The sequence below is a fragment of the Bos indicus genome, chromosome 17, assembly GCF_029378745.1.
Source record: "Bos indicus isolate NIAB-ARS_2022 breed Sahiwal x Tharparkar chromosome 17, NIAB-ARS_B.indTharparkar_mat_pri_1.0, whole genome shotgun sequence".
NCBI classification, from domain to species: domain Eukaryota; kingdom Metazoa; phylum Chordata; class Mammalia; order Artiodactyla; family Bovidae; genus Bos; species Bos indicus.
The window spans coordinates 65,335,062-65,360,512 of record NC_091776.1 but is presented as its reverse complement, the minus strand read 5'-3'; the positions used below and the strand labels follow the sequence as shown (position 1 = coordinate 65,360,512).

Genomic DNA, 25,451 nt, shown 5'->3' with positions numbered 1-25,451 from the left:
GCTTTCTTGTCCTTAACCTTGGCCACCTCCTGATGTTATGGTCAAACTTGTTCACTTATGTTCGGGCTCTCATAGAAGGTGAGCTCCGTGAGGGCGGGGCTTTTGTTCAGTTGTCTGCTGTGACCTCAGGCCTTGAACAGGGCCTGGCATTTGTCAAATACGTTAAAGAAAACAGAGACAGACAGAGAGATGGAGGGGGGATGATGGACAGGTGGATGGGCAAGGAGAAGGATGGATGGATTAATGGGTGAGAGGGTGGCCGCAAGGGTGGATGTATGGATAGATGGATGGAAGGAGGGGTGGATGGATGAATGGATGAATGAATAGCGGATGGAAGGATGGAGGGAAGGAAGAACTGCAGGAACGAAAAGAAAGATGAGTGGGTAGAAGGAAGGATGGATAAACCAACGGACAGAAGAAAACATAGAAATACGGAAGGAAGACTAGACGGATGGATGGATGGACAGACTGCCAGATGGAGACACAGGCGGACAGACACACGATCAGGGCTCGCCTGATGAGAACCGGGGGCTTGGAGTGGGAGCACAGCTCCCAGCCGTCCCTTGCTTGGGGCGCTCAGAACCTTTAGCCGCAGCCTCCCTCGCCCTGCCCCTCCCGGCTCCACCCCGGAGCCCGCCCCCTCATGCAGTGACGCGGAGGAGCATGGCAGGTGGGGGGCCGGCCCCAGGCTTTATTGAGCAGATTCGGGGGAAGGGTGGCCCGGCAGGCCCTCACCCCGGCCCTGGAGCCTCCTCTTCTTGCCTTTGCTGCCCCCCGGGGCGGGCCTGGGCCACTGGGGCCTGGGCGCCCTTCAGCTGCTGAGGAACACGCCTCGCTTGTGCCACTTCTGGTCGCGGATGCGGCGCACGGACTGCAGCTGCGGCTGGTTCGCGTCCCACTCGTTCCAGTGGCGGTACTCGCCCCGCTCGAACACGTACTGGCGCCCGCGGTAGCCCGGGAACTCGTAGCCAACCCACCTGCAGGGAGGCGAGGTCGGCGTGAGAAGCCTCCGGGCTCTCGCCTCCCAGCCAGACCCAGTCTTTGAAAACCAGCCCCTGAGCCTGCTCTCCACCTGCCCGAATCCTTCCTTGGCTTCCCAGTGCCCTGGGGATGAATTCAAACTCCTAGCCCTGCTCAGAAATGAGACTCTAGCCTTACCTCTCATTCCTCCTTCATACCCCACACTCCAGCCTGTCTCAGCCTCTCCCTGAACCCGCATATCTCTAAGCCTTTACACCTGCTGTTCCTTCTGCCTGGAATGCTGTCCCTTGCCTCATCCTCATTTCATCCCCTCTTTCATAGCAACATTTACATATCAATTTGGACATCTCCTCCTCAAGAAAGCCCTTCCTGATTGCTCCAGGCTAAACCAGGTACCTCATCAGGACCCCCAGAGCCCCTGCATGCCCCCCATCACAGTTCTGATCACTACAAATTGTGAATAGCTGTTTCCTTGTCTGTTTCCCTATTAAACTGTGAAATTACCAAGGGATGAATTATGGGAGTTATGTAGTTCTTATTGCCCCCGTACCCTACACACAGCAGATGCTCAGTGAAAAGTTGTTGAATACAGTATTATCAGGTAGAGGTGGCACCTCTCGAGGCCCAATCCCAGGTTACAAGCCCACAAGTGAGGTGTAGTTGCCTAGACAAAGGGAGAGCGACCCCAAGATTGCGTTAACAGAGATATTAAGCCTCGAAGGAGGGAGGAGAAGAGCCTGTTCTCCTGTGTACCACTCGGGCCACCCCTACATACGTGCTGGGTCTCCTGGTGAGAAGGACAAAGACTGTGAAAAGGGAAAAACAAATCTGAACTCCAAGGTCTAGGGGAGTTCAGAAAAGGAGTGAAGACTGATGCAGACAAGTTAGGGGGTGCAGATTTCACTTGGTTAAAAAAAACAAACTGTCTCTAAGTCGAGGCTTCCTGGAAATCCAATGGTACAGGAATGCAAGCAGGTGGACATTCAAATCATGGGGGCTTTGAGCAAGGCTGGTGTAGGGGCCCTGACTCGAATGAAGGGCCTCCAGACCTGGGGGGAGCGGGAAACGCCAGTTAGGTAGGAAACTGTGAACAGAGATTCCATTTGGAGCCTGAGGCATGGGAACTGGAGGACAGGGCAGGGCAAGGGTGGGGCCGGGTCCCTTACGTCCCGTTGATGGCCCGGACACTCGCCACACGGTCCTGGAAGCCGTGAGCCCAGAGGCTGGGCACGTCATCGTCCACTATCTCCATCTTGCGGCCGCCGAAAGCTGGGTTCTCAAAGAGATGCAGTTTGTGATCCGGGCCATCCTGGGGGCAAGACCACGGGATGAACCGGCTACTCCCATGTCCAGGACAGAGGGCCCAGGAGGCTCCAGCAAAGGCTCAAGGCACCGCAGAGTAACGCCCACCCCCAGAGCTGGTCTCCTTAGGACTTCCAGAGCCAGAGAGCCATGAAACCGAGAGTGGGGGCTTTCAGGTCTGGTTAAACCTTGTCATTTAGCAGATAGGGACACCGAGGCACAAAGAAGGTGGCAGGAGACCAGAATCACTCATGTAGAAACATTCCCACTTTATGAAAGCAGATTCTGAGTTGGTCTACCTGGCCTTTCTCCTCCCATCCCCCCTTCAAGGAGCATCAGTCATTGTGAGAAGGAGGAAGGGTGGGACTAGCCGCTGGCCTGAGTCAGCAGGTGGGAGGGAAGAGCCACCAGGCACCGGGTCTCTTTCAGGTGTTGGAGAAACACAGGGGAAGGACTTGAGCTGATTTGCAGTTACTTTCTGAAGCTATTTACCGGGTTGTATGGGTTCCACTGGACCACGTGGCTCCCGATTTTAATGAGGCTACAGAGGAACATGCCAGTGACCTGCTGGCTAATGCAAGACATGAATCCGGCCTCCTGACCCGCAGCCCAGCGCCCATTCGGTAGCCCACGTCTTGTCCCCCCAAAACCACTCAGATCAGAAATAACGAGGGCTCTCCCCGGGCCAGGTCCTGCCAGCCGAGCTCTTGGCTGAGCTCGTGAAAGGGGCCTGCCAGGAGCGCCTGGCGTGTCCGGCTCCCAGGGGCTGAACTCACAATGTGCAGGGGCCGGAGGGACAGGAGGCTGTCGCTGTGGTGACTGTTGGACCAGGCGTCCCAGCGAGGGTAGTCCCCCTTCTCCAGCACGTACTGCTCCCCGCGGAAGGCCCTGCGTTCAAACGCCAGCCACCTGCAGGAGGAAGGAGGGCTGGGTCACTCATCTCTGCTGCCCTGGGGGTGGGGAGGACCCACATCTAGGGAGGAGGGTGGTGCCCAATAGCTGCTGACCTTTGACACTGCCCCTTTCCTCCGACCCTAGTCCTGGTATTGAGGGAGGTACTAGAACTTACCAGGAGCTGAGACTCTGAGCCAGAAAACCAGCCTGGGAAAGAGTATTGAAATCGGTTTTAGGTGCAACCTCTGTATAGGCTGCTCAGAAACGTTTTCAGCACAAGGGCTGGCACACAGTAAGGAGTCCGTCGACAACTCCTCCTTTTTCTCCTTCGCTTATTCCTCCCCCTCCTCCTCTAATTCCTCTATTAGATTGTTATTCTTATTATTACAATTATATTGTTGTTTAGTATATCTCTCCGTCCATTTTCACAAAAACTCTGAAGTGCATACGCCTATTATCCCCATTTGACAGATGAGAAAACAGAGGCCCAGAGGGTGAAGCACCTCACCCAAGTGGTTAGTACCACAGCCTGGACTTTCTATCTGAATACTTCGGGGTCCAGCTGGGAACTCCTGCTTACTGGGTGGATGTGGACAGAACAGTCAACCACTTTGGCCTCAGTTTCCTTATCTGTCAAGTGGGCAATCGTAAGAATTTAGGGATATTGTTGCTATTGTTTAGTTACTAAGTTGTGCCTGACTCTTTGCGACCCTATAGACTGTAGCCTGCCAGGCTCCTCTGTCCATGGGATTTCCCAGGAAGAATAATAGTTGCCATTTCCTTCTCCAGGGGATCTTCCCAACCCAGGGATCGAACCTGAGTCTCCTGCATTGGCAGGCAGAGTCTTTACCACTGAGCCATTCCAGGATATCAAGCACGTTAGAATTTAGATGTTATCATCATTATTAAAGCCGTAAGTATTAGACCCCACTAGCTGGGCACTGAGCCAGGCGCGTGGGCTCTTCTGTTCTCTCTGCACAGTGCTCTGCTACTGACCCCAGAGATGGAGAGCTGGAAGGAGTCCAAGACAATCACTGTTCAATGCTCCTATTTACAGGTGGGAAGACTGAGGCCAGATATGGGGAAGGAGTTGCCTAAGGCCCCACAGCAGATTGAGAGCTTTTTCCTGGCCCTCCCGACTCCCAGGGGGCTCAGGGTTGGGAGGAGGGCTGAGGGTCCGGTACTCACGGGCCCGACTCCACCTGGATGGAACCCACTTTCTCCAGCAGGCTTTCCGTCAGGTTGGGGCACTCGGCTGTGAGCTCGCACCGCTTGCCCTGGAAGTTCTCCATTTCGTACACGATCACCTAGAAACACAGCCTCCTCAGCATCGCATCGGAGCCGGGCTCCCAACCCCAGCCTGTGTCCTGCCCCGGAGGGCCTTGGAGGCAGGTACCACCCCTGCTCCATCAGCTCTGCCAGGAACCAGCCTGAAGCCAGCAGCACCGCGGGCTTGCCCTGCCCCCTGGTGGCCACAGAGGGCAACACCTCCAGGAACCCCATTAATCCAGGGGACGGCAAGCTGGGTGTCTGGCCAGAAACAGGGCAGAACTTGGTAAAGCGAAATGTCCAAAATGACTGGAGGGAGGACTCTAGGGAAACGAAGTTGCTGTGGTCAGGAGGGGCTGTGGGCCCCCTTCTACGCTTTTCGAGAGAAGCCGAAATCTGTCATTGCCTTAATGTGAGATGTCTCCGTTTTGAAAGTCCTGGGCAGCACAAATAAAACTCCAGTTTGCACTAGCTAAACTTCACCTGCTCCTGTGCCCACAAGGAAGGCGCTGCCAAGGCAAGGGTGGGTTTTGCCTCCTTCACCCTCTTAGAAGCACTAACTGTCTCTGTAGCGGGTCCCTGGGGAACATCGGCTCCGGTCCTTTTACACAGGGTCAAGGGGGCGCTCAGAAAGGGTCCTGGGCTGCACAGCAGGTTAAGTGGGGGTACTGGATTCAGTAAGCCCACCCGCGCTTCTCTCATAAGCACTGCTGTGGCTGGGGGAAAGCCCACAGATGCCAAAAGGAGCCAGGAAGGGCTGGCAGTGATGCCCCCTTCTCCGGTGGGAGGATAGCTGGGGGTCCACAGGGCAAGGCTGATTCACCCACGAATCAGGCACAGAGCCAGGCAAGCCTCCGTGCTGCTCTTGCCCTCCCGGTGCCCCCCCCCTCCGTCTGGTCAAAGACCCCACTTATTTCCTTAGTCAATCCATCCTGGGACCCCACAGGGGCTTTAAATTAAAGCCCCCGGGATAGCTTAGAAAGGGCGGAGAGACCCCACAAACACCAGCTCTTGGATTTCTCCGTTTGCTGGCCATGGTAATAGCACCAGAGTTTGACCTCCCTGAGAAGTGTGGGTGCCGTCCCCAGGTTAAAGGTGGAGCTGCTGAGGTCCAGGGAGGCCCAGGGACTGGACTGAGCTAAGGCAGGAGGGTCAGCGCCATGTCTCCTGAAAGCCCCGTCGACACTGGCAGCGTGGGTGTGACCAGGTCCCCCGTGCAGACGAGGACACAGAAGAGGCAAGAGTGGGCAGAGAAGGGAGATGCCCTCTTGCTCCTGGCTGGCAGGAAGGGCTGCTGCTGCTTTCTGGAGAGAGACTGCCTGGCCGGGAGGCTGGCCCCGAGGACCACAGGCAGCCCTGGGCCCAGGGCCCCCCGGGACCCCTCCCCTGACGCCCGTACCTTGTAGCTGCCCCCAAGGCCGCCATGGCTCTTGCCGGCTGCAGCCTGCTCCGGTGTGCTGTGCTGCTCTGCCATCTCCGCGGGAACCCCTGTGGCTTCAATCAAAGCGAACGGTCACCAGGTGTGCCTGGGGGGGAACCCATGTGCCTGGAGTCGAGGATAAGCGGCAGAACTCGGCCGCCTCTGAGACATGGGATGTGGTCGGTGCTCACAACCAACCTTCAGTCATTTAGCAAACATCCCACCGAGCATCTGCTGTGCCTGGGACAGTCAGGGGGAGGCGGATACCCACTTTACAGGCGGAAATCCCTAGGGCCAGGGAGGCGGGGCTGGGATGGGACTCCAAAGCCCGTGCCCTTCCCCCTCCCCTGGAGCTTTGGAGGGACACTACACCTCCAGACTCTGCTCAGGGGTGGGGGGCGGGCCTCGGGGAGCCTCCTCTGCTAGGATCACTCCCACCTCCGCCCCCAGGCAGTAGGCTTCCATTCACCGATTCCTTCGTTTGCCAAAGAGCCCAAGAGAACCGAGTCGGTCCCTTGCCCTGGGCTGGGTGATTGAGAGGAACAGGAGACCAGGGACTAGTGGGAAACAGATGGACAGATGTCTAGAGAAAGCAAGATGCTGGAGAGCAGGCCCTGGGACACCGGTCAGCTTGTTTTCATCGCATGTGCGTTTACAGAGCACTCACCGTATAGCAGCCACTTAAAGAGACACAGACAGACAGACGGCACCCCTTCATCCCTAGGGATGGTGCCACACCCCGCTGGACCTGAATTCTTATGTGGAAGGGTCTGCCTGATGCCAAACACCCAGACACACAGGACTGTTCTCCTGTTTATAAACACACCCATGAGTGCACACACACACACACACACACACACACTCCCGTGGTTACTGTACGTGGTCAATTTCCACCTGGTGCACAAAAACAGCCCCCAGCTTCTCTCTCTGGGACACACACATGCCCATTTCAGATGCCCCCCACCAAGGACCAGAAGGCACCACAGCCACACGCTACATTCCTGGGAGCGGGCGGGCTGCATGGCCCTTATACTCAGGACACAGGTCCAGCAATGCTGTCTGCTTCCCTGTGTCCAGCCTCATCAGAAAGCGGGCCCTGGAAATGGGGCCAGGTCAGAGAGGTCTCTCAGCAGAGGTGCCAGCCCCTCACTTTATCCACTCCCCTTCCTCAGTGGTGCTCAGTCTCTGCAGGCCTGTGCCCTAAGCTCACACCCCAGGGCTCGACCCTGCCCACCCCGTCAGACACCGGCTGGCTCGGGGGCCGTCCTGAGTCCTCCCTCTGGCTCCGGCCCTCACGTGGATCCCCGGCTGGTGCAGGGGGGCCGGCCATGCACGCCCCCTCCCATGGAGGCCGCCCAGGTCTGGCCGGCCTCCCTGTCCCCGCACCCCCGGAGTGCACCTGTTGCCGTCGCCGTGAGGAGAGAGGGGGCCGGCGCCGTCTGCAGACTCAGTCTGCTGCCACCGGGACTGCCCTATTTATGGGTGCTTTCTGACAGCCCAGCACATCCCGGCTTGCTGAGGCAGCGCCCTGTCCACCCGATTCCGTGCGCGCCACTTCACCTCAATAGCAGGCCCGGGGAGGCCCCCGTGCTGTGTCCTCAGCCGTGGTCTCTGATGACTTCCTGGGGGCAGGTGGACCGTGTCAGCCTCCCAGGGAGCCCTGCAGCACCAAGCTCTCAGTGCCCTCAACTTCCTTGTTCTGGCTTCTCAGTGCCAGCATCTTCTTTTTGGGGTGCGTGACACCCTCAGAATGGCTCCAGTTCTTAAAGCGCCAAGCCCTAGAATTTCTCAATTTTCCCGTGCCATGGGGCCTAAAATTTAAGTCCGATCACCCTGAACATCCCCTCCAAGGTGGGTGTAAATCTGTCCACACATTCCCACAAGACACGGTAACAGACCCAACAAAGATGCTTTTTCTTCATAGAGAAGGCATCTACGGACGACAGTGATCACGTACGGGAGACCTACTATGTGCAAGGCGCTGGGCCAGCTTCGTGAGCGTGTTCAGTCCTCATGCAGCCCCCTGGAGGGGAGGAATTGTGATCGCCACTCTATAGAGGGGAAGACAGTTCAGAGAGGTGAAGTCACTTACCCAGGGTCACACAGCAGACAGGAGGCGGAGGGGCTGGCCTGCTCCAGGGTCCAGCTCTCAGCCTCAATAGGGATAAAGACGATCATGACAGTCACTTTATTTATGACCAAAAAATTAGATCCATGCATTTTGTGTGCGTGTAACAAAGTATAATTTCACCTGTGACAGCTACAGAATTTCCTCAGTTTTCAAAAGTTTGCCTCAAGCCACTTTGCTTTTATGAAAGACCTACATTAGTACCCATTTTCTCTAACAGAAGGAAATCTAGAGGACTTTTGCTTTTATGAAAAAAGGTGAAAAGCAACAGTTGCATTCAGCCTTTATTTTATAACGAGCCATTATAGAAGCAGGGTGAGCCCCAAGCAGCGACTGGCGCCACCAAGTGTCTTCCGTGGGAATTACACGCAGCATCACAGCGTCAGGCCGCCATGGCTTTGAACCCTGTCTGCGAGTGTCTGCTCTTTATCTCCATTTCTTTTGTGCATCTGTGAGCAGGTTGTGTCCACAGGTAACCACTGTTTCAATGTATGCCACTGCAGCTTAACAAAGACTTCAGAGGACCGCTCTACTCTAAGATAGAAGAGAGGAACTTGTATTCAGTGGTTACTGAAGCAATAAATGACGGGCAAAGGAGTGAATTGTTAAGCTGAGGGTTTTCTTTAGCTGTTGCTTGGTTTTGGCTAAAACCCTCAAGTCAGCATAAACCCCAGCATCCCCGGAGAGGTGGGTGACAGCGGGGCTCTGGAACCCGGTGGATCTGTGTGACCTTGGGGGAGTGAATGAAGGTCACAGCCACAGTCTCCTCATCTGCCAGTGGAGAAGCTTCTCTCTCCTCGAGCCACGGGAACAAAACAGGGCAGCCTCACTTTCTTAATCACTGAGGATCCTGCCCACTGCTGACAGTTCAGCCCGAGGGGCTGCTTCCTTCTGGCGCTCATGGAGAGCAGAGCCGGTCTCAGCCCCTTAACCTGAGATGCAGCCGGCACCCGCCGGGGACATCAGGGGGCAAGAGGTGGGGATGGCCCGGCAGGCCTGATCCCCCCTGACCACCCCCCTGCCATCAGCTCCTTTAGGGTCCTGAAGACCCAGATGCCCAGATCTCGCATGCCACACGTCTTTAACCTAGAGTTCTCGGTCTTGGTGCTGTTGCCGAGCGGGGCTGGATTATTCTTTGACGGGGCAGGAGGGCTGTCCTGGGCAGTGGGGGATGTTGATCAGCATCCCTGGCCTCCTCTCGCTACATGCCAGGAGCACGCCCTTCCCTCCTTGCGATGATTTAAAAGACACCCCCTGTCATCTTGCCAGATGTGCAGACGGGCTGAGTCCACCCGGGGCCACTGCCTTTAACTTCTGCCAGCTCATGTCACACTCACCACCTCTATTCTGGGGGAGCGTGGGGGTCCAGAGATACCCCACAGCCAGGAGGAAGCAGAGTTGGGGATTCAAGCCCACGCTGAGTGGAGATCCGGCTCTGTCTCCATCGGGCCCCCGTTCCCAGGACCCCTGCTGCGCTCTCCCGCAGCCGGGCCCCCCAGACTGGCCCCCCTCAGCGCGGTGGAGGGACTGACTCAGCTGGGGACAGGCATGCATGCGTGGGGGAGTCCATTCATTCACACACCGACACGCTGAGGTCTCCAGGGCAGCTCGCGTCAAAGCTTTATTTGCTGTTTCCAGAGTCTGAATGTGACATCTTTGTACATGCAAAAGGTCATTGTGTTTTAGGGCAGTCGACCAGACTCCCAACTGCTCTGCTGTGCGTATGAAATCTCTTTACAGTTACAAAATAGAAAAGCACTTGTAGACATCCGATACTCTGAGAGGTCCGGGAAGCCCCGTTGGTTTTGACGTTAAAAATATAGTTTTTTTTTTTTTTTTTTTCCTGGATGAATTCTCAGTCACATGATTAGAGAGGTCCTTTCTGGGATTGAATAAAGTGCCGGTCGACCGCCTTCCGTTCAAACCTCCTGGAGCCCGTGAATTCGTAAGGCAACCACGAGGACACCAGCTGGCAGGACGCTTCAACTTTCCCGCACGCAGGACTCGGGTTCCTTTTCGATCGTGACTCAGATATTGGAGGAAGGGACCCAGGAGAAAGGTCAGGAAAATACAATGGTGTAGGTATACGTATATCTCCACTGCCCCCCATCTTACAGAGCATTCCAAGGATCGTAGTCACAGGGGAAGTATGGGACTTGGAGGATACTGATATGACTTCAGAAACAACGCAGCACAAAATATCTCCCCAAACACAATAGATGACTTGTACAAGCCCCGTATTTACGGATCTATAAGGCGGTGTGGAACGAGACCATTCTTTCACACAACTGGCACTATACATATATTTTTCTTAAGCAGGCATAATGCCACCAGAGATGGTTAAGAAAGTGCCAGGCTGATTCATGAGACGGTGTGGTGCCAGGCATGAGGGTGACAAGGGGATTCGGAGAGGACGATGGGGAGGGGCTGAGGGGTGACCTTGCCAGAAATCTCAGGCTGACTTTCCAAGAACCTTTCTGGCCCTCCCTTCCCTGCAGAAGCCAACCCAGACAAAGAGATCTCTAGAGGGGTGACGGGGGCGGGGGGCCAAAGGAGACACGGACTGGCCGAGACGCAGTGCGTGTGTGCCTGCTGGCTGTCTACGTGGCTCTGCGTTTCGGGACCCTCGCCTTGCCCAGAATCCCAACACGGTGGCACCTGGTGGCTCTCAGCACGGGACTCAGATCCACCACTCCCAGATGTGGAGTGGGTCCCTCCTACCCCATGGCATCATGATGCCATGGGGCTTTTTTTCTCACTTTCCTGTTTCAACACAGGTCAAAAGAGGAAAGGCACAGTCTGACTGTAGCAACGCCACGGCTGAAACAGGAGGGAGGGGCAATTCCCAGCAGAAAGAGCCTTCCTCCCCCTTCCCCATAGACCTCACCCTGCAATGCTGGTTCACACAGAGGCCGCCGTCGTCCAGCTTCCTGTACTAAGGGGCAGGGCGGTGTGGGAAGGACCACAGGGGTGGGGGAGGAGGAGGAGGAGGGAGGATGCCTGGAGAGCCCTCTCCTTGGGTGGGATGCCATCTTCCACGCAGGAGTCACCTGGACGCCAGCGTTTCACTGTGGAGGAGATCCGACCACACGTCTGTGGGGCTTTAACACTGTAATCACGCCTGGCTCCTGGGCAGTCTGTGGGCATCGCGAAGCGAAACATAAATGGACAAGGCGGTTAGCAGCACCGGGCGGGAGCAGCTGAGCTCTCCTTCGGGGAAACCATGCCCCAGGGTTTTCCAAATCACCTGCACAGCCTCTGAGGCTGAGGGCCTAGGGCCTCGGGGCCCACATCTATTCCAATACCCAGAGCTGGCCTCACTTCTTCCCGGGAAGCACGGAAGAAGTGCTGAAAGCATGTGGCCTGGCTGGTCCCCTGCAAAACCTCCCCATCTGACTGTTCTCTCCCCAAATCCCAGGCAACTGGAGGTTGTCGGGGCTGCGTTGCTCAAAGCCCGCAACATCCCAAACACTGGGGAGGTGGGACACAACTCTTCTGGAGTTTCTCAGGTGGCGCTGAGGGGTTTTCCACCACACTGACTCTTGAGGCCTCACCGTGGAATTTTACAGGTCAAAGGCGTCTGTTACCTTAGGCAAGAGAGTGTGAAGAGGGGCACGGACTGGAGGGGAAAGTGATATGGACTTCTCAGAAGAGCAGCTGTCAAAATGCTGATGTGCAAAGCAGGTGGGGAGAGGGAAGCCGGGAGAGAGAGAGAGAGAGAGAGAGGGATTATACTTTAAAATATCACCTATCTAGCCACCTTATTTTGGACGCATTCTGTATAAAACTGTCACTGAAAGAATACCAAAGGCCCAGGTTAGGAGGGCTCGATGAGGGCGGGTGACTTGACTGCAGATGAATGGTTAAGGCATTACTCAGGCCGTTGAAAAGGAGATGGGTTTCCAAAGGCGGCTGCAGGAGAACTCAAGAAACCAGCATACATACAACCCCCTGCGTGGCCCCCGAGGGCTCACCCCGCTTAGAAAGAGAAGTAAAAGAACCCACTGGCCCAGCTGGCTGTCCGCAGAGGCTCCCAGCAGAGAATCGGTTGCTGGAGACGTCATTGTAGGGATCGCGGCCGGAGCCGGAGGTCCCAGGAGCCTGCATTGAGCTGGTGGCTCCTGACCCACCGAGACTATCTGCTCTGTGGGGGAGGGATGAGGCTGCTGCAGTCAGTTTCAAGGGGTGGACTTTGCCCGTCCTCGTCACCAAGGAATTAAATGGGAGTTTTATTTCCAGTCTGGGAGTGGGAGGTTAGGTAGACGATCTCCAGGTCAGTCTCGTTTTCAAGGGGTTTTTCTTTCCTCTAGGGTAAACTTGGGCTGAAAACACGACTGACTGAGAACTGAGCGTTTTTGCCTGGTGGGTGCTGACCGAACACAGCAGGTCACTTCTTGCTGCCTAAGATGGAACCAAGGTGCCTCTCCACCTTGAGAAAGACGGAAAGACCATTGCCAAGAAAAGGGGTCAGGGTCAAAGCACACAGGAGTGGCTTTTAAAGGGGACCTGTTGACCTGGAAAGTCACAACATCCAAACTGAAATAAAAGGTGAACTGGTTCTTTAAAAAAATAAGGTACAAAAATCAACTGACGCGGATCCTCAAAGGATTAAATCCCCAAATGGCCAGAGAGAATGGACTGACTGCAAACTGGAGGGATGAAGAGAATACAGACGACGGTCAAGCAGGACCAAGCCTCCGGACACAGATGCACAAGGCTGCCAGGGGCAGGCTCCAACCGCCGCCGTGCAGTGGCCGGAGCCTGACCAACAAGGCTCGGGGGGAGGGCGCCCTGATCCACCTCGGTCACCGTCCACTGTGCTGAGCCATAACCCCTCTCTGGCCCAAGTGTTGGTCTTAACCCGGAGCAACAGGATTGATCTCCATCCTCCAAAAGAGGGAAGAGGCGGTGAAGGGAGATAAGAGAGGAAGGAGAGTTGGGGAGACGGCAGAGACTGAAGGAGGGAGGGAGTGGCCAGGGGAGGGAGGCGTGTTTTGAGACCATCTGCAAAGAATGGATTTCTCCAAGAGAGACTCAGCAAGCTGAGCCCAGCACCCCTCAGCAATCACAGGCTGCACTATGAACTGCCCAAGCATCCTTCTCTCAGGTGAGCGACTCCCGGGCAAGGTCGGCACAAAGTTTGTGGCGACTCCAGACGTGGCGGGTGGGCCGGCCACCTCTGGGCTGTATGCTGGAGCCTTGGGCCTGAGAGGTGGAGGAGGCTGGTGTGGAGAAATCTCCACACACACACACAAAGAGGACAGAGTAGACAATGGCTGGAGACCCCAGAGGTCTTGGAGATCCCTGGGAACGAGCTTAGAGTTGGCAAGCAAGAAGAGGCCAGCAAGGCTATACTTGGTCGCCCAGCATCCAGCAGGTCTGTCCGGAGTCCCTGGACTGGGGGCTGGCGGGAGTGGAGGGACTCCCCTCCAGAGACGGGCTTTCAGCAAGACTCTCCCTTCCTGCACTGGGACCTAGAAAAAGCACCTGGTCAGCGAGAACTGGGGGGCTGGCGGGGAGGGTGGGTACGAAGGAGAGGTGAGGGCAGACAACAAGGACCCCGCGTTCGCCGGCGCCCAGAGGCCACCGGGGAGCGGCTCCTCCCACGCCAGCAGCTCAGGTCGCGGTCAGAAAAGGCCTTTGCAGGAAAAGACTCCAGGGGCGGGTCTGACGTGCGGGAGGGAAAGGCACTGCTGTTGGGGCCGCCGGTTTGGGAAGCCTTGGGATCGAAGGTCACCCACGGGAGCTCAGAGCTCTCAGGAAGGAACCGGGAAAACGTGCACACGGGTGACACTGACACTCTTACAAGCTTGGGGGCGGGGAGAGGAGCACCTGAGACGATCCGACACTTGCACGCCTCTCCTGCTCCGCAGCGTGAAATGCACATACGTCCTGAATTGCAGAGAAAGCTGGTGAGATTATTGCTTTATCGCCTTCCGAAGCACACAGAGCGTGAGGAACGAGGCCACAGGCCAGCCCTGCACACTGCGGGGACAAACGCACTCGAGGAACTGCGGCGGGGGTGCTTAAAGGTAGGACTGCTGACTGCTTTGAGAGGGAGAAGGAATTCGCCAAAGGAGCAATCGAGACCACCCTGCCCACCTCGACCCGGTGGCACTGCCCTGGACCACTGGTTACAGCAGGAAATGAATGGTTTCATCTTCCTTGGAAATGTCCTTTTGAAAAAGATCAGTCCTGTGGTGAGGGGGGAAAGAGGCGCTTTCATGATTCAGAACCCAGGGGAGACGGTCCAGCCTTCATATCCATGTTCCTGGAGCTTCGCAGGGGTCTAAAAATGTGTAGAAATGCACATTTTTACGTTTAAAAAAAAAATCCCAAAAAACCAAAACCACCAGCATGGACATTTCTGGACCGCCCGGTCTCTTCCCCAGCCTGAAGCGCTGTCTGCGGAGATGGTGCACGGGCTTGTGAAGGGTGAGCCTTCCTCCCTGATCGATCGGGGGAGCTTGCGGGGGGCGGGCACTGAGACGCCTTCTCTACCCGACCGACAGACAACCGACCAGCCAGCCAGAGGGACCAGGCATGTGCAGGAAGCGACGGCAACAGCGGGACCTCGTCTTCGGGTTCGGGCAGTTAAGGCTTGTTCGTTAGACGTGGCGGTGTCCCCTGTCTGGAGAGGACGAGTGTCAGCAGGGGGGAAGTGAGACCCCACTGCTCCCCAGCATCGAGCCTGCAAAGCTTTCCCGGTACTCCCCAAGACGCCACCCCAACTAGCCATGGGCCAGGAAACACCACTTTGGTGTTTTATTTTTTTGAGGAGTGGGATGAAGAAGGTGGCGGGCAGCCAGATATGATGGAATGAGCCTGTAGTTTAGGATCAGGTCAGGGTGCCAGCTTTGATGCCCTCAAATGGATCGCTGCAGGCTTGACTGAGATATCATGGGTACAGCACTGAACGCTGAACACAGGCTCTGATCCCCTCTCCAAAACCCTAGAGCACAGGTTTATAGGAAGCTTCAGAGATACTTTTGGAGTTTATTATATACACGTGTGTGTGTGTGCATGTGTGTGTGTGCGTGTTCAGTGGCTTCATTCGTATCTGACTCTCTAGTGACCCCATGGACTATAGCCCGCCAAGCTCCTCTGTCCAGGGGGTTCTCCAGGCAAGAATACTGGAGTAGGTTGCCGTGCTCTCCCCCAGGGGATCTTCCAGACCCAGGAACTGAATCTGCATCTCTTAGGTGCCCTGCACTGGAAGGCAGGTTCTCTACCACTGCTAACACCGGGAAGCCTCGTGCAGACTGAACAGGAATGTAGAAACCGGGGGCAGTGTGGAAACGCTGCTCTCTGAAGTCATTTTATGAAGTGGGGCTGAGATTCGGCGAGGAGGGCTGGCCGAGGACACGAGACCAGAGTCCTGCCCGTCCCTTCCATCCTGGGCCGCCCAGCGGTGTGCTTTTCCCTAGGCGGCAGCAGACCACCGCCCTCATTTTTCCAGGAACCCAGGACACCCTCACCCACGTCTTCCCTTCTCCTTCCAAGGTACAGCACTCCAAGTATCCGAGCCTTTGCTTCCCGGCCCAAGTTCCCTGCTCCTCGGGTTGCAGGCTCTGCCCGAGTACCCACTCCGGGGCCCCCCATACCTGCTCAAGCTTGATTCTCATACAGGCTTTGTCTTTTCTTGGATTTCAGCTCCTTCAGCCACTGGGGAGAGGGCTCCTCCGATCTGAAACCACAAAGCCGGTGGGAGTCAGGTGCCAGCCTGAGTGAGGGCTGGGCCTGCGGGCAGGGCTGTGTGGGACCCAAGCCTCCCGCTTCTGTGCAAGGGTCGGGGGGAGCTGAGCCACATAGGCGGGTGGCAAAGACGCCCAGGTCTGTGTGATTCAGACAGGAACTAACCAAGGTGCCCCCAAGTTCCCAACTGGGGAACGTTCAATACATTATGGTATGTCCATTCTATGAAACCACCTGCAGCAGAAACTCATGCTCACATAAATTATTTCCATCCATCCGTCACCCAAATACCCATCCATCCATCCATCTCTACCCATGCAAATGCTCGTGAGGGTTAAAATTCTAGGCTACGGCACAGTACCCATCTGCTCGGTCAACTAGATGCTTCTGTGAAGGTTTTTTTTTTTTTTTTTTAAGATGATCAGATCAGATCAGTCGCTCAGTCGTGTCCGACTCTTTGCGACCCCATGAATCGCAGCACGCCAGGCCTCCCTGTCCATCACCAACTCCCGGAGTTCACTGAGACTCACATCCATCGAGTCAGTGATGCCATCCAGCCATCTCATCCTCTGTCGTCCCCTTCTCCTCTTGCCCCCAATCCCTTACAGCATCAGAGTCTTTTCCAATGAGTCAACTCTTCGCATGAGGTGGCCAAAGTACTGGAGTTTCAGCTTTAGCATCATTCCTTCCAAAGAAATCCCAGGGCCGATCTCCTTCAGAATGGACTGGTTGGATCTCCTTGCAGTCCAAGGGACTCTCAAGAGTCTTCTCCAACACCACAGTTCAAAAGCATCAATTCTTTGGTGCTCAGCCTTCTTCACAGTCCAACTCTCACATCCATACATGACCACAGGAAAAACCATAGCTTTGACTAGGCGGACCTTTGTTGGCAAAGTAATGTCTCTGCTTTTGAATATACTATCTAGGTTGGTCATAAGTTTCCTTCAAAGGAGTAAGCGTCTTTTAATTTCATGGCTGCAGTCACCATCTGTGTGATTTTGGAGCCCAGAAAAATAGTCTGACACTGTTTCCACTATTTCCCCATCTTTTTCCCATGAAGTGATGGGACCAGATGCCATGATCTTCATTTTCTGAATGTTGAGCTTTAAGCCAACTTTTTCACTCTCCACTTTCACTTTCATCAAGAGGCTCTTTAGTTCCTCTTCACTTTCTGTCATAAGGGTGGTATCATCTGCATATCTGAGGTTATTGATATTTCTCCCAGCAATCCTGACTCCAGCCTGTGTTTCTTCTAGCCCAGGGTTTCTCATGATGTACTCTGCATATAAGTTAAATAAGCAGGGTGACAATATACAGCCTTGACGTACTCCTTTTCCTATTTGGAACCAGTCTGTTGTTCCATGTCCACTTCTAACTGTTGCTTCCTGACCCGCATACAAATTTCTCAAGAAGCAGATCAGGTGGTCTGGTATTCCCATCTCTTTCAGAATTTTCCACAGTTTATTGTGATCCACACAATCAAAAGCTTTGGCATAGTCAATAAAGCAGAAATAGATGTTTTTCTGGAACTCTCTTGCTTTTTCGATGATCCAGCGGATATTGGCAATTTGTTTTCTGGTTCCTCTGCCTTTTCTAAAACCAGCTTGAACATAAGGAAGTTCATGGTTCACATATTGCTGAAGCCTGGCTTGGAGAATTTTGAGCATTACTTTACTAGCCTGTGAGATGAGTGCAATTGTGTGGTAGTTTGAGCATTCTTTGGCATTGCCTTTCTTTGGGATTGGAATGAAAACTGACCTTTTCCAGTCCTGTGGCCACTGCTGAGTTTTCCAAATTTGCTGGCATATTGAATGCAGCACTTTCACAGCATCATCTTTCAGGATTTGGAATAGCTCAACTGGAATTCCATCACCTCCACTAGCTTTGTTCGTAGTGATGCTTTCTAAGGCCCACTTGACTTCACATTCCAGGATGTCTGGCTCTAGGTCAGTGATCACACCATCGTGATTATCTGGGTCGTATAGATCTTTTTTGTACAGTTCTTCTGTGTATTCTTGCCATCTCTTCTTAATATCTTCTGCTTCTGTTAGGTCCATACCATTTCTGTCCTTTATCGAGCCCATCTTTGCATGAAATGTTCCCTTGGTATCTCTGATTTTCTTGAAGAGATCTCTAGTCTTTCCCATTCTGTTGTTTTCCTCTATTCTTTGCATTGATTGCTGAGGGAGGCTTTCTTATCTCTCCTTGCTATTCTTTGGAACTCTGCATTCAGATGCTTATATCTTTCCTTTTCTCCTTTGCTTTTCGCTTCTCTTCTTTCCACAGCTATTTGTAAGGCCTCCTCAGACAGCCATTTTGCTTTTTTGCATTTCTTTTCCATGGGGATGGTCTTGATCCCTGTCTCCTATACAATGTCACGAACCTCATTCCATAGTTCATCAGGCACTCTATCTATCAGATCTAGGCCCTTAAATCTATTTCTCACTTCCACTCTATAATCATAGGGGATTTGATTTAGGTCATACCTGAATGGTCTAGTGAGGTTAGTATTTAAACCAGTGGTCTCTGAATAAAGCAGATTACTCTCCATAACATGGGTGGGCCCCATCCTATCAGCTGAAGGCTTTAGCTGAAAAAGACCGACCTCCCCAGAAGAAGGGGGAACTCAGGAAAGATACTGTCTTTGGGACTTGAACTGCGACACTGGCTCTTCCCCAGGTCTCCAGCCAGCCCACCTGCCCTGCAGATTTCAGAACTTGTCAGCCTCCGTAATCATGAAAGCCCGTTCCTTAAAATACATCCTTCTGTCTCTTTCTCTCTCTTTTCCAGTGTATACATCTTAATGGGCTATGTTTCTTTGGAGAACCCTGACTAGTACAATGCCTGTAAGATATACATAGATTAGATAGGCCTTATGTTTACCGAATAATTAACAATAATTATTTGGGGGAGGTACAATCTGTTTCAGCTTTTTCTAAAATTGAAGAATACACATCCAGAAAGCTCTCAGGTCACAAGTTCATTTTCCCCAAGTGAATACACTTGAGTCATCACCATCTGAATGACAACACTTTTTTTTTTTTGAATGACAACACTTTTGAGTGTTTTACTTTTTACTTTCTTCTTTATGTATCTTTCTTTGTCCTCAGCATGGCTGTCATGAGAACACATCATTTGAACAAAAACGATGAAGTCAAACAAAAACTCTTGAAAGTTTTTAAAGGAAAGAGAGATCACACTTACGAAGACTTTGATGGCCACAGGAGAACCATCGTGTGAAGCACGTAACCGGAGAAGAAGCTGTGTGTAGTGTACGCTGTGGTCTTGACTACATTTAAAAACCACGGAGGGAGAAAAGCCCAGATTTCACATGGTCGTCTTTGAGTGGGTGGTGAAGGTGGGCGGTGGTGGTGTCAGATCTTGGCTGGTTTTCTTTCCTGCTTTATATTCATTTTATATTTTCTACAGTTCCTACAGTGAGTGTGTACGACTTTTATAATCAAACACAAGTGCACACAAGACCTGACTTCTGTTGGTCTCAGACAGAGCTCCCAATCCCACGGTCCTGGAGGGCTTGGGGACATTGGTGATTTGGCTGGGGGTGGGGTGGGGGTCTGTGAGGAAGAAGAGGTCCCCTGGGCAGAAAGGGGTCTGAGTACCGCCCAAGCAAGCCTCCTGGTGGAGGCTCAGGACCAGGGGGCCCCTAGCCTGGGGGCCTCTCCAGCCCTCGAGAAATACTGGCACCCTTAGCTGACTCCAGGGCGATTCTGGCGTCCCCAGAGCAAGAGAGAGGCACCATCTCAGGACTTCCCTGGTGGTCCAGTGGTTACGACCCTGTGCTCCCAGCGCGAGGGGCCAGGGTCTGATCCTTGGTCAGGGAACTAAGATCCCACGTGCCACCTATTAGAGCTCACAAGCCGGGACTAAAGATCCCGTGTGCCACCACTAAGACCTGGAGCAGCCAAGTAAATAAATACTTTTCAGAAGAGAGAGAGGCACCGTCTCTGTCTCTGCCTGTCGCCCTCTCTCATCCTCTTGACCCCTGCTTCCCACAGCCCGCTCTGTGCTCCAATATCATGCACTGCCCACAGCACCCAGTTCTACCGGGCCTCTGGGCCTTTGCAAGTGACTCTGGCTACCTCTTGTGTCTCTCATGACCCAGCTCGGGCATCCCTTCTCTTGGAAGCCTTTCCCACACCCTTCCTCAAGTCTGGGTTCTGAACCCTTTTTCTGCCTTCCTCTATCACTAAGGGCAGATACAAAGGTAGACAGTAAGTAACTCTGACTTTGCAGGTTACAGGCTATCTGTGTCAAGGCGTCAAGCCCGCAGTTGCATAAGGAAGGCAGCTGTGGACAACACTTCCATGATGGCTGTGTGCCAATAAAACTTTATTAACAAACACAACCCTTCCACGATGGCTGTGTGCCAATAAAACTTTATTAACAAACACAGACGGTGGGCTGAATTTGACCTGTGGGCTACAGCTGGCCAACCCCTGCTCTATCATGGCTCTTGTATGACAGTAACAGTACCATGAATAAGCCCTAACTTTTATGTGTCAGCCACACTCTCACCTCTCATCCTTCTCCATGCTAGAGGGCAGCACGCGACTGCCCAGCACCCCAGGCTGGAAGGGAGACTTGGGGGTCTTGGGCTGAGGGGCCCAGCCAGGGGTCTCGTTGGGACTGTCTGGCCTCTTGTACAGCTGAGCCTGGGGAGAGAAGACAGGGGTGAAGTCTATAAGCTGCCTTTGGCCTGGGGAAGGGCCCCATCCTACCTGACCGTGGAGGCCAGGTCTGTAGTCCAAGAGGCCACCCGTGACCATCGGGGTCAAACCACCATCAGAAACTCACATCACCACTCTGAGTGGTGTCCTCATCACAGGCCCCTCCAACCCCTCTAGTTTCCCGAGAACCCCACGATGGAGACAAGAGTTCATCTATGGCCAAGGACCAGGTCTTCTAAGCTCCTCGCTCATGTGAATGTGAATCAGTGGGGTTTCTGACCATCAGATTTGTGGGAGAAAAAGGCCATCATTTTTGGAGGACATGGAGGGAATGGGGTGGCTTGGAAGGGTGAGCCCAGACAGAATTCCTTTGGGGGCCGGGGCTATGATGGTGGCAGATGGCATTTGTCCCAAAGGGTAACACTGGCACAGCCCCCAGCCACAGTGGTTGTCACCACCACCACCAGCCTGGCAGCCTGTGCACTGGGCTCTGGACTCTACCGGGCGTAAGCTCCAGGATGAGCATTTCTGAGGTGGAGGCTGGCTTTCTGTATTTTATAGAGGAGTAGCCTAAAGGTCAAAGGTCGAAGAGTTTGCCCAGAGTCACATGGCTTTCCAAAGTGGGATCTGCCTGAGGTCTGCCCAGTGCCAACTCCGGAATTCATTTGAGAAAAAGCCCAACAGCCTCTGCAGGGCCTCTGCCCCCTCCTGTAAGCAGGGCCTGTTCCTGTCCCTGCCTCCGGCAAGGCAAGGAGGGAGAGAGGTGAGGAGGGAGGGAGGCGGGTGAGAAGCACGGGCCTGTGGTGCGCGCAGCTCTGGGCGCGAGGTCCAGTACCTTCAGTGCAGCCGGGTCCACGCCGGGAAACACAGGCATCCTCTGAGGTCTGCTGACGGGCGTCCTCTCAGCCCTGGGGGTCCTCTCCTCCTCGTCTGATTCTTCTTTCCTCGGGGATTTCTCCTCTGTTGCAAAGAAAGGGTACCGAAGTCAACGGCAGCCACCGCTCTGAGATTCCAGCTGTCTGTCTACAGAGCAAGTCCAACTCCCTAGCCAGGAATCACACTGTTCTCCGTGAACTGGCCCTGCCTTTCCAGAAAGATTCCTGCTAGTCCCGGCTTGGGCAAGGCTGAACTGCTTACAGAGACTCCTTGACATGCCCCAGCCTCGCCACACCCACAGAACGTTCTTTCCACATCTCTGACCCCTTGATCTCATTGCGATTTTCATCCGGAATACCTTTCCCTAGCTAATTCTTATCTGTTCTTTAAGATTCAGCTTACGTTTTGACATGAAATACAGACAAGAAAGCCCTTAGAGGAAAACCTATAGCCGTGAATAATGGATCAGAAACCCCAAAAGACTGGTAATAAATGAACTGGTCTTTCAACTCAAGAATCTAGATGAAAAGGCCAGCCAAGAAACCCGCAGAGAGGATAAGGGTGACTCCAATAATGATCAAAGCGGAAACACTGAAATCCTAAGGTTGTGTCTCAGTCCCTTGCAACCTGTGGACCCCAGTTAACAGAGCATCCGCAAAAAGCGTTCCTGCTTAGCTCCTAACCAGCTCGGTATAATGAGAAATCACGGTTTCCGGTGTTACTGTGTTCTGATGTCCTGCAGTCTTCAAAGTCAGAAGGCTGTTCCCAGGGTTTACTCTAACTCGTTCCTGCCAGCCAGTGCGCAGCTCGCGGAGGAGGAGACGGGGCGTACCCGTGGAGTCCCGGAACATCCACGCGCTGTCGGCCTCCTCCTCCCAGGCGGACCTGCCGTCCGGCTCGCTGGTGCGGCTGCGCCGGAGCGAGTGGGCGGTGGGAGCCCGGCGGCGGCTCCTCTTGCTGAGCTGCACCCGGGTCTTGAGGGCACTTGAGTCGAGCACTGAGGTTTGCTGTGGGGGTGGCGGGGAAGAAGAGGGAAAAGATGAAGCTCCGGAGACATAAAGGGAAGACACCACCCCCGGGAGGGGTGTGTGGCTGCGCTGATAGGCGCAAGATGCTATTCAAGGGGGCATGTGGACCAGCATTTCCGCATTCTCCTAGGAACCTGATGAAGGATACCACGTAGGCTGATTCTAAGAATCAAATGAACCCGGCGTGCCCCACGCAGTGCCTGGCACATTATGCAAACGCCGCCCCCCACCCCTGGTGACATCATCCGAGCAGGTGAGCTACAGCAGGACATTAACGGGAGCTCAATACACGTTTGTTTGTTGAATGAATAACTGAACACATCCTCTTAACTAAATCCTTACAGAGATCTTACTCCACACAGGGTCCACGAGCTGAGATTCTCAACGTGGTCCTTCCTATACCCACAGTAATTCAGGGGGCAGGTGGGAGCTGGTGGAGCAACCTTCTACACACCAGGCATTTGTTTTCAAGCAGCATGCTCTGAGCAGAAGCAGGGGGAGGGTCAGTGATGGTTTCCAAGATCACCACCTTTCCTGCTGGAAGGGGGTGCAGAAGACCACCCTGGTGAGCCCAGCAAGGAGGTGGGGCAGCTGTGGCTCAGTGATCCCCCAGGAGACAATAGTGAGAGATGGGAGCTTGGGGTTCATCTCCTGGTCAGTTCAATTCCTAGCTGTGTGACCTCAGGCAGGGGACTCACCCTCTCTGAGCTGAGGTGTCCCTATTTGTAAAAATGGAATGATACTAGTATCCCCTTCCTAGAGGGGCTGCAAGACTTCAGGGAGCCCAGGCACGGACAGCCCTGGTTCCAGCAGCGTCTGAGCCAGGCTCACAGCCGAGAGCTGCTCCTACAGGGGGCGTCCCTTTGCCCAGCCAGCGCGGGTCCTGGTGTGAAAGTTGGATTCTTCCTCTCAGGTCCACTTGGGAGAAATTCTGTCACCTGGGGCCTTTTAAGTTAGCAATGATGAGCTAATTTCAGTGACTCATTTCCCAGAACTGGTAAGTGACAGACTCCCCAGCGGGGGCGGGAAGAGGGTGTTGATGTCTGCAGAGCTGTTTCCCAAACCAGCCACGAGGGTGTCTGGTGCGGGGGCTGGTCGGGGGTGGCGGTAGCTAGGGAAAGATGAAAATCATAAAGGATCTGCCCTCCCTAAGAGGAGAGCATGCACCTCTGGTGGTCACCAAACAGAGTCTGTTTCTCAGACTCAGAGGAAGTGGGAAGGAGCCACAGCAACGCAGGGGCTGGCTTGAGGGGGACCTGGTTCCATTTCCCTGGGGCCCCCCTTGCAGCCTCAGACTGGTGCAGAACATCCTGAGTCATTAAAAAAAAAAACAAACGGAGATAGAGGACTGTTTTCAGCACTGCTCCCAGCTACCGACTCACATCGATAAAGGGGAAGTCGTCCACCTTCTTTGCGGGGCAGGCGTCCGGTGGGGGCGGCCCCTCCATCCCGTCAGTGGATTCCAGGTCTGTGCTGGACCGGTCCACGCTGGTGCTCTGCTGCTCCCTGGAACAGTCATGCTGGTCCCCGGCCGAGGTGACTTCCGTCTGGGAGGACAGCGAGGACAGGCGGCTGCTGGGGGGCTGCTTCCAAGCCGAGGCGGCACTGCTGTCCGGGGACGGGGACTCGGGGGCCAAGCTACGAGAATGGGAGGGAGCGAGGGAGGCGTGGTCAGGCAGGTTGCTTCTGAGACCTGAATGTCAAGGAAGGGACGCGCCAGAAGGCAGGATGTGGGGTGTGCTGTGTATGCCAGGAAACAAGAGACAGGACATCCCGGTGAGGAGAACCATCCTGGGCCTGGCCAGGTGCTGCCATGGTGCCTCTGGAAGACCTGGACAGGTGCGGAATGGGAGGAGCCACTCCCCCACTCGAGACCCTCTAACTCTGTGCTGCCCAGGAGGGGAGCCGCGGGTCACCTGTGGCCGCTGGGGCCTTGCAATGAGGTAAGTGAGGGCTGAGCTGGGCCAAGAGTACAGAGTACATGCTGATTCCTAACACTTGGAGTGAAAAAAATAAAAAAATAAAATACCACATTAATAACTTTATAGTGATTACATGTTACAAGGACAGTATTTATAAAGGGTCTATTGGGTTCAATGGGGCTTCCCAGCTGGTGCTAATCTGACTGCCAGTGCAGGAGACATGAGAGACATGGGTTGGTTCCCTGGGTGGGAAAGATCCCTGGGAGAAGGGCACAGCAACCCACTCCAGTATTCTTGTCCAGAGAATCCCATGGATAGAGGAGCCTGGCAGGCTGTGGTCTATAAGGCTGCACAGAGTTAGACACGACTGAAGCGATTTAGCACACACACTGGGTATTGGGTTCAATAGAATATACTGTTAAAATTAATTTCGCCAGGATTTCCCTGGTGGTCCAGTGGTTAAGACTTCGCCTTCCAGTACAAGGGGTGAAGAAGGTTTGACCCCTGGTTGGGGAGCTAAGATCCTGCATGCTGCATGGCCCCCCCCAAAAAAACCCACAGAAGTGATATTGAGACAAATTCAATCAAGACTTTATAAAAAATGGCCTTAAAAAAAAAGGAAAAAGAAAGACTTAAAAAAAAAGGGGAAAAAAATCTTAAAACAATTACTTTCGCCTGTTTGCCTTTTGCTGTGTTGATGCAGCCCCTAGAACACTGCAGCTATGCGCAGGTCTGGGTGTGCGCTTGTGCTGCGTTTCTGTCGGGCAGCGCTGATGGCGATAGACCATCACTGGCCATCACCCGCGGTGGGGCAGAGGTGGGGCATATCCTACACTGCTTCATTCATTCATTCATTCACTCCTCGACAAAGATTTACTGAGCGCCTACTAGGCGCCAGGCCCGGTGCGGAAAGCTGTATCTTTTCATCCTCCCCACAGGATAGGATTAACTCATGAAATTAAATATTAAACTTGCGAAAGATGAGGAAGCCGAGGCAGAAAGACGTTAAAAGGCTTGCCCAAAGGGGCAGACCTGACCCTAGAATCCAGGTCCATGACCCCCTCTCTCCTCCTGGAATTTCTGCCCACAATAATGTATTCCGAGTACCACTCAGATAATTGGAACCACAAAAGATAGAAGATTTATAAATAAATCAAGCCATTAAAATTAAATAGGCTCCCTGCTCCTCTCTTAAAAAGACCCCAAAGTCAAGAGCAGAGGAAAGACTCATCTTAAGGAAGGAGGGGG

General features: G+C 54.0%; 2 protein-coding genes across 9 annotated transcripts in view; both read right to left on the bottom strand.

Annotated features, from left to right (window-relative positions):
* Window positions 1-666: 666 nt before the first annotated feature.
* On the bottom strand, window positions 667-9,471 carry CRYBB3 (crystallin beta B3). Its single transcript, XM_019977332.2, has 5 exons — window positions 5,846-9,471; window positions 4,366-4,484; window positions 3,060-3,192; window positions 2,148-2,290; window positions 667-977 (listed from the first exon to the last, which is right to left on the bottom strand). The coding sequence occupies exons 1-5, from the start codon at window positions 5,918-5,920 to the stop codon at window positions 812-814; spliced, it is 636 nt and encodes a 211-aa protein (XP_019832891.1). The 5' UTR covers window positions 5,921-9,471; the 3' UTR covers window positions 667-811.
* A 120-nt stretch (window positions 9,472-9,591) lies between these two features.
* Window positions 9,592-25,451, bottom strand: part of KIAA1671 (KIAA1671 ortholog) — a 184,826-nt gene continuing 168,966 nt past the window's right edge. For all 8 annotated transcript variants that reach the window (XM_070769747.1, XM_070769750.1, XM_070769744.1 and 5 more), the window contains 6 exons: window positions 23,664-23,919; window positions 22,086-22,260; window positions 21,213-21,337; window positions 20,226-20,362; window positions 15,599-15,681; window positions 9,592-14,625 (listed from right to left, as the gene is read on the bottom strand). In XM_070769747.1, the coding sequence (XP_070625848.1) occupies window positions 15,603-15,681; window positions 20,226-20,362; window positions 21,213-21,337; window positions 22,086-22,260; window positions 23,664-23,919 (772 nt within the window). In that variant the 3' untranslated portion in view covers window positions 9,592-14,625; window positions 15,599-15,602. The remainder of the gene's footprint in view (window positions 14,626-15,598; window positions 15,682-20,225; window positions 20,363-21,212; window positions 21,338-22,085; window positions 22,261-23,663; window positions 23,920-25,451) is intronic.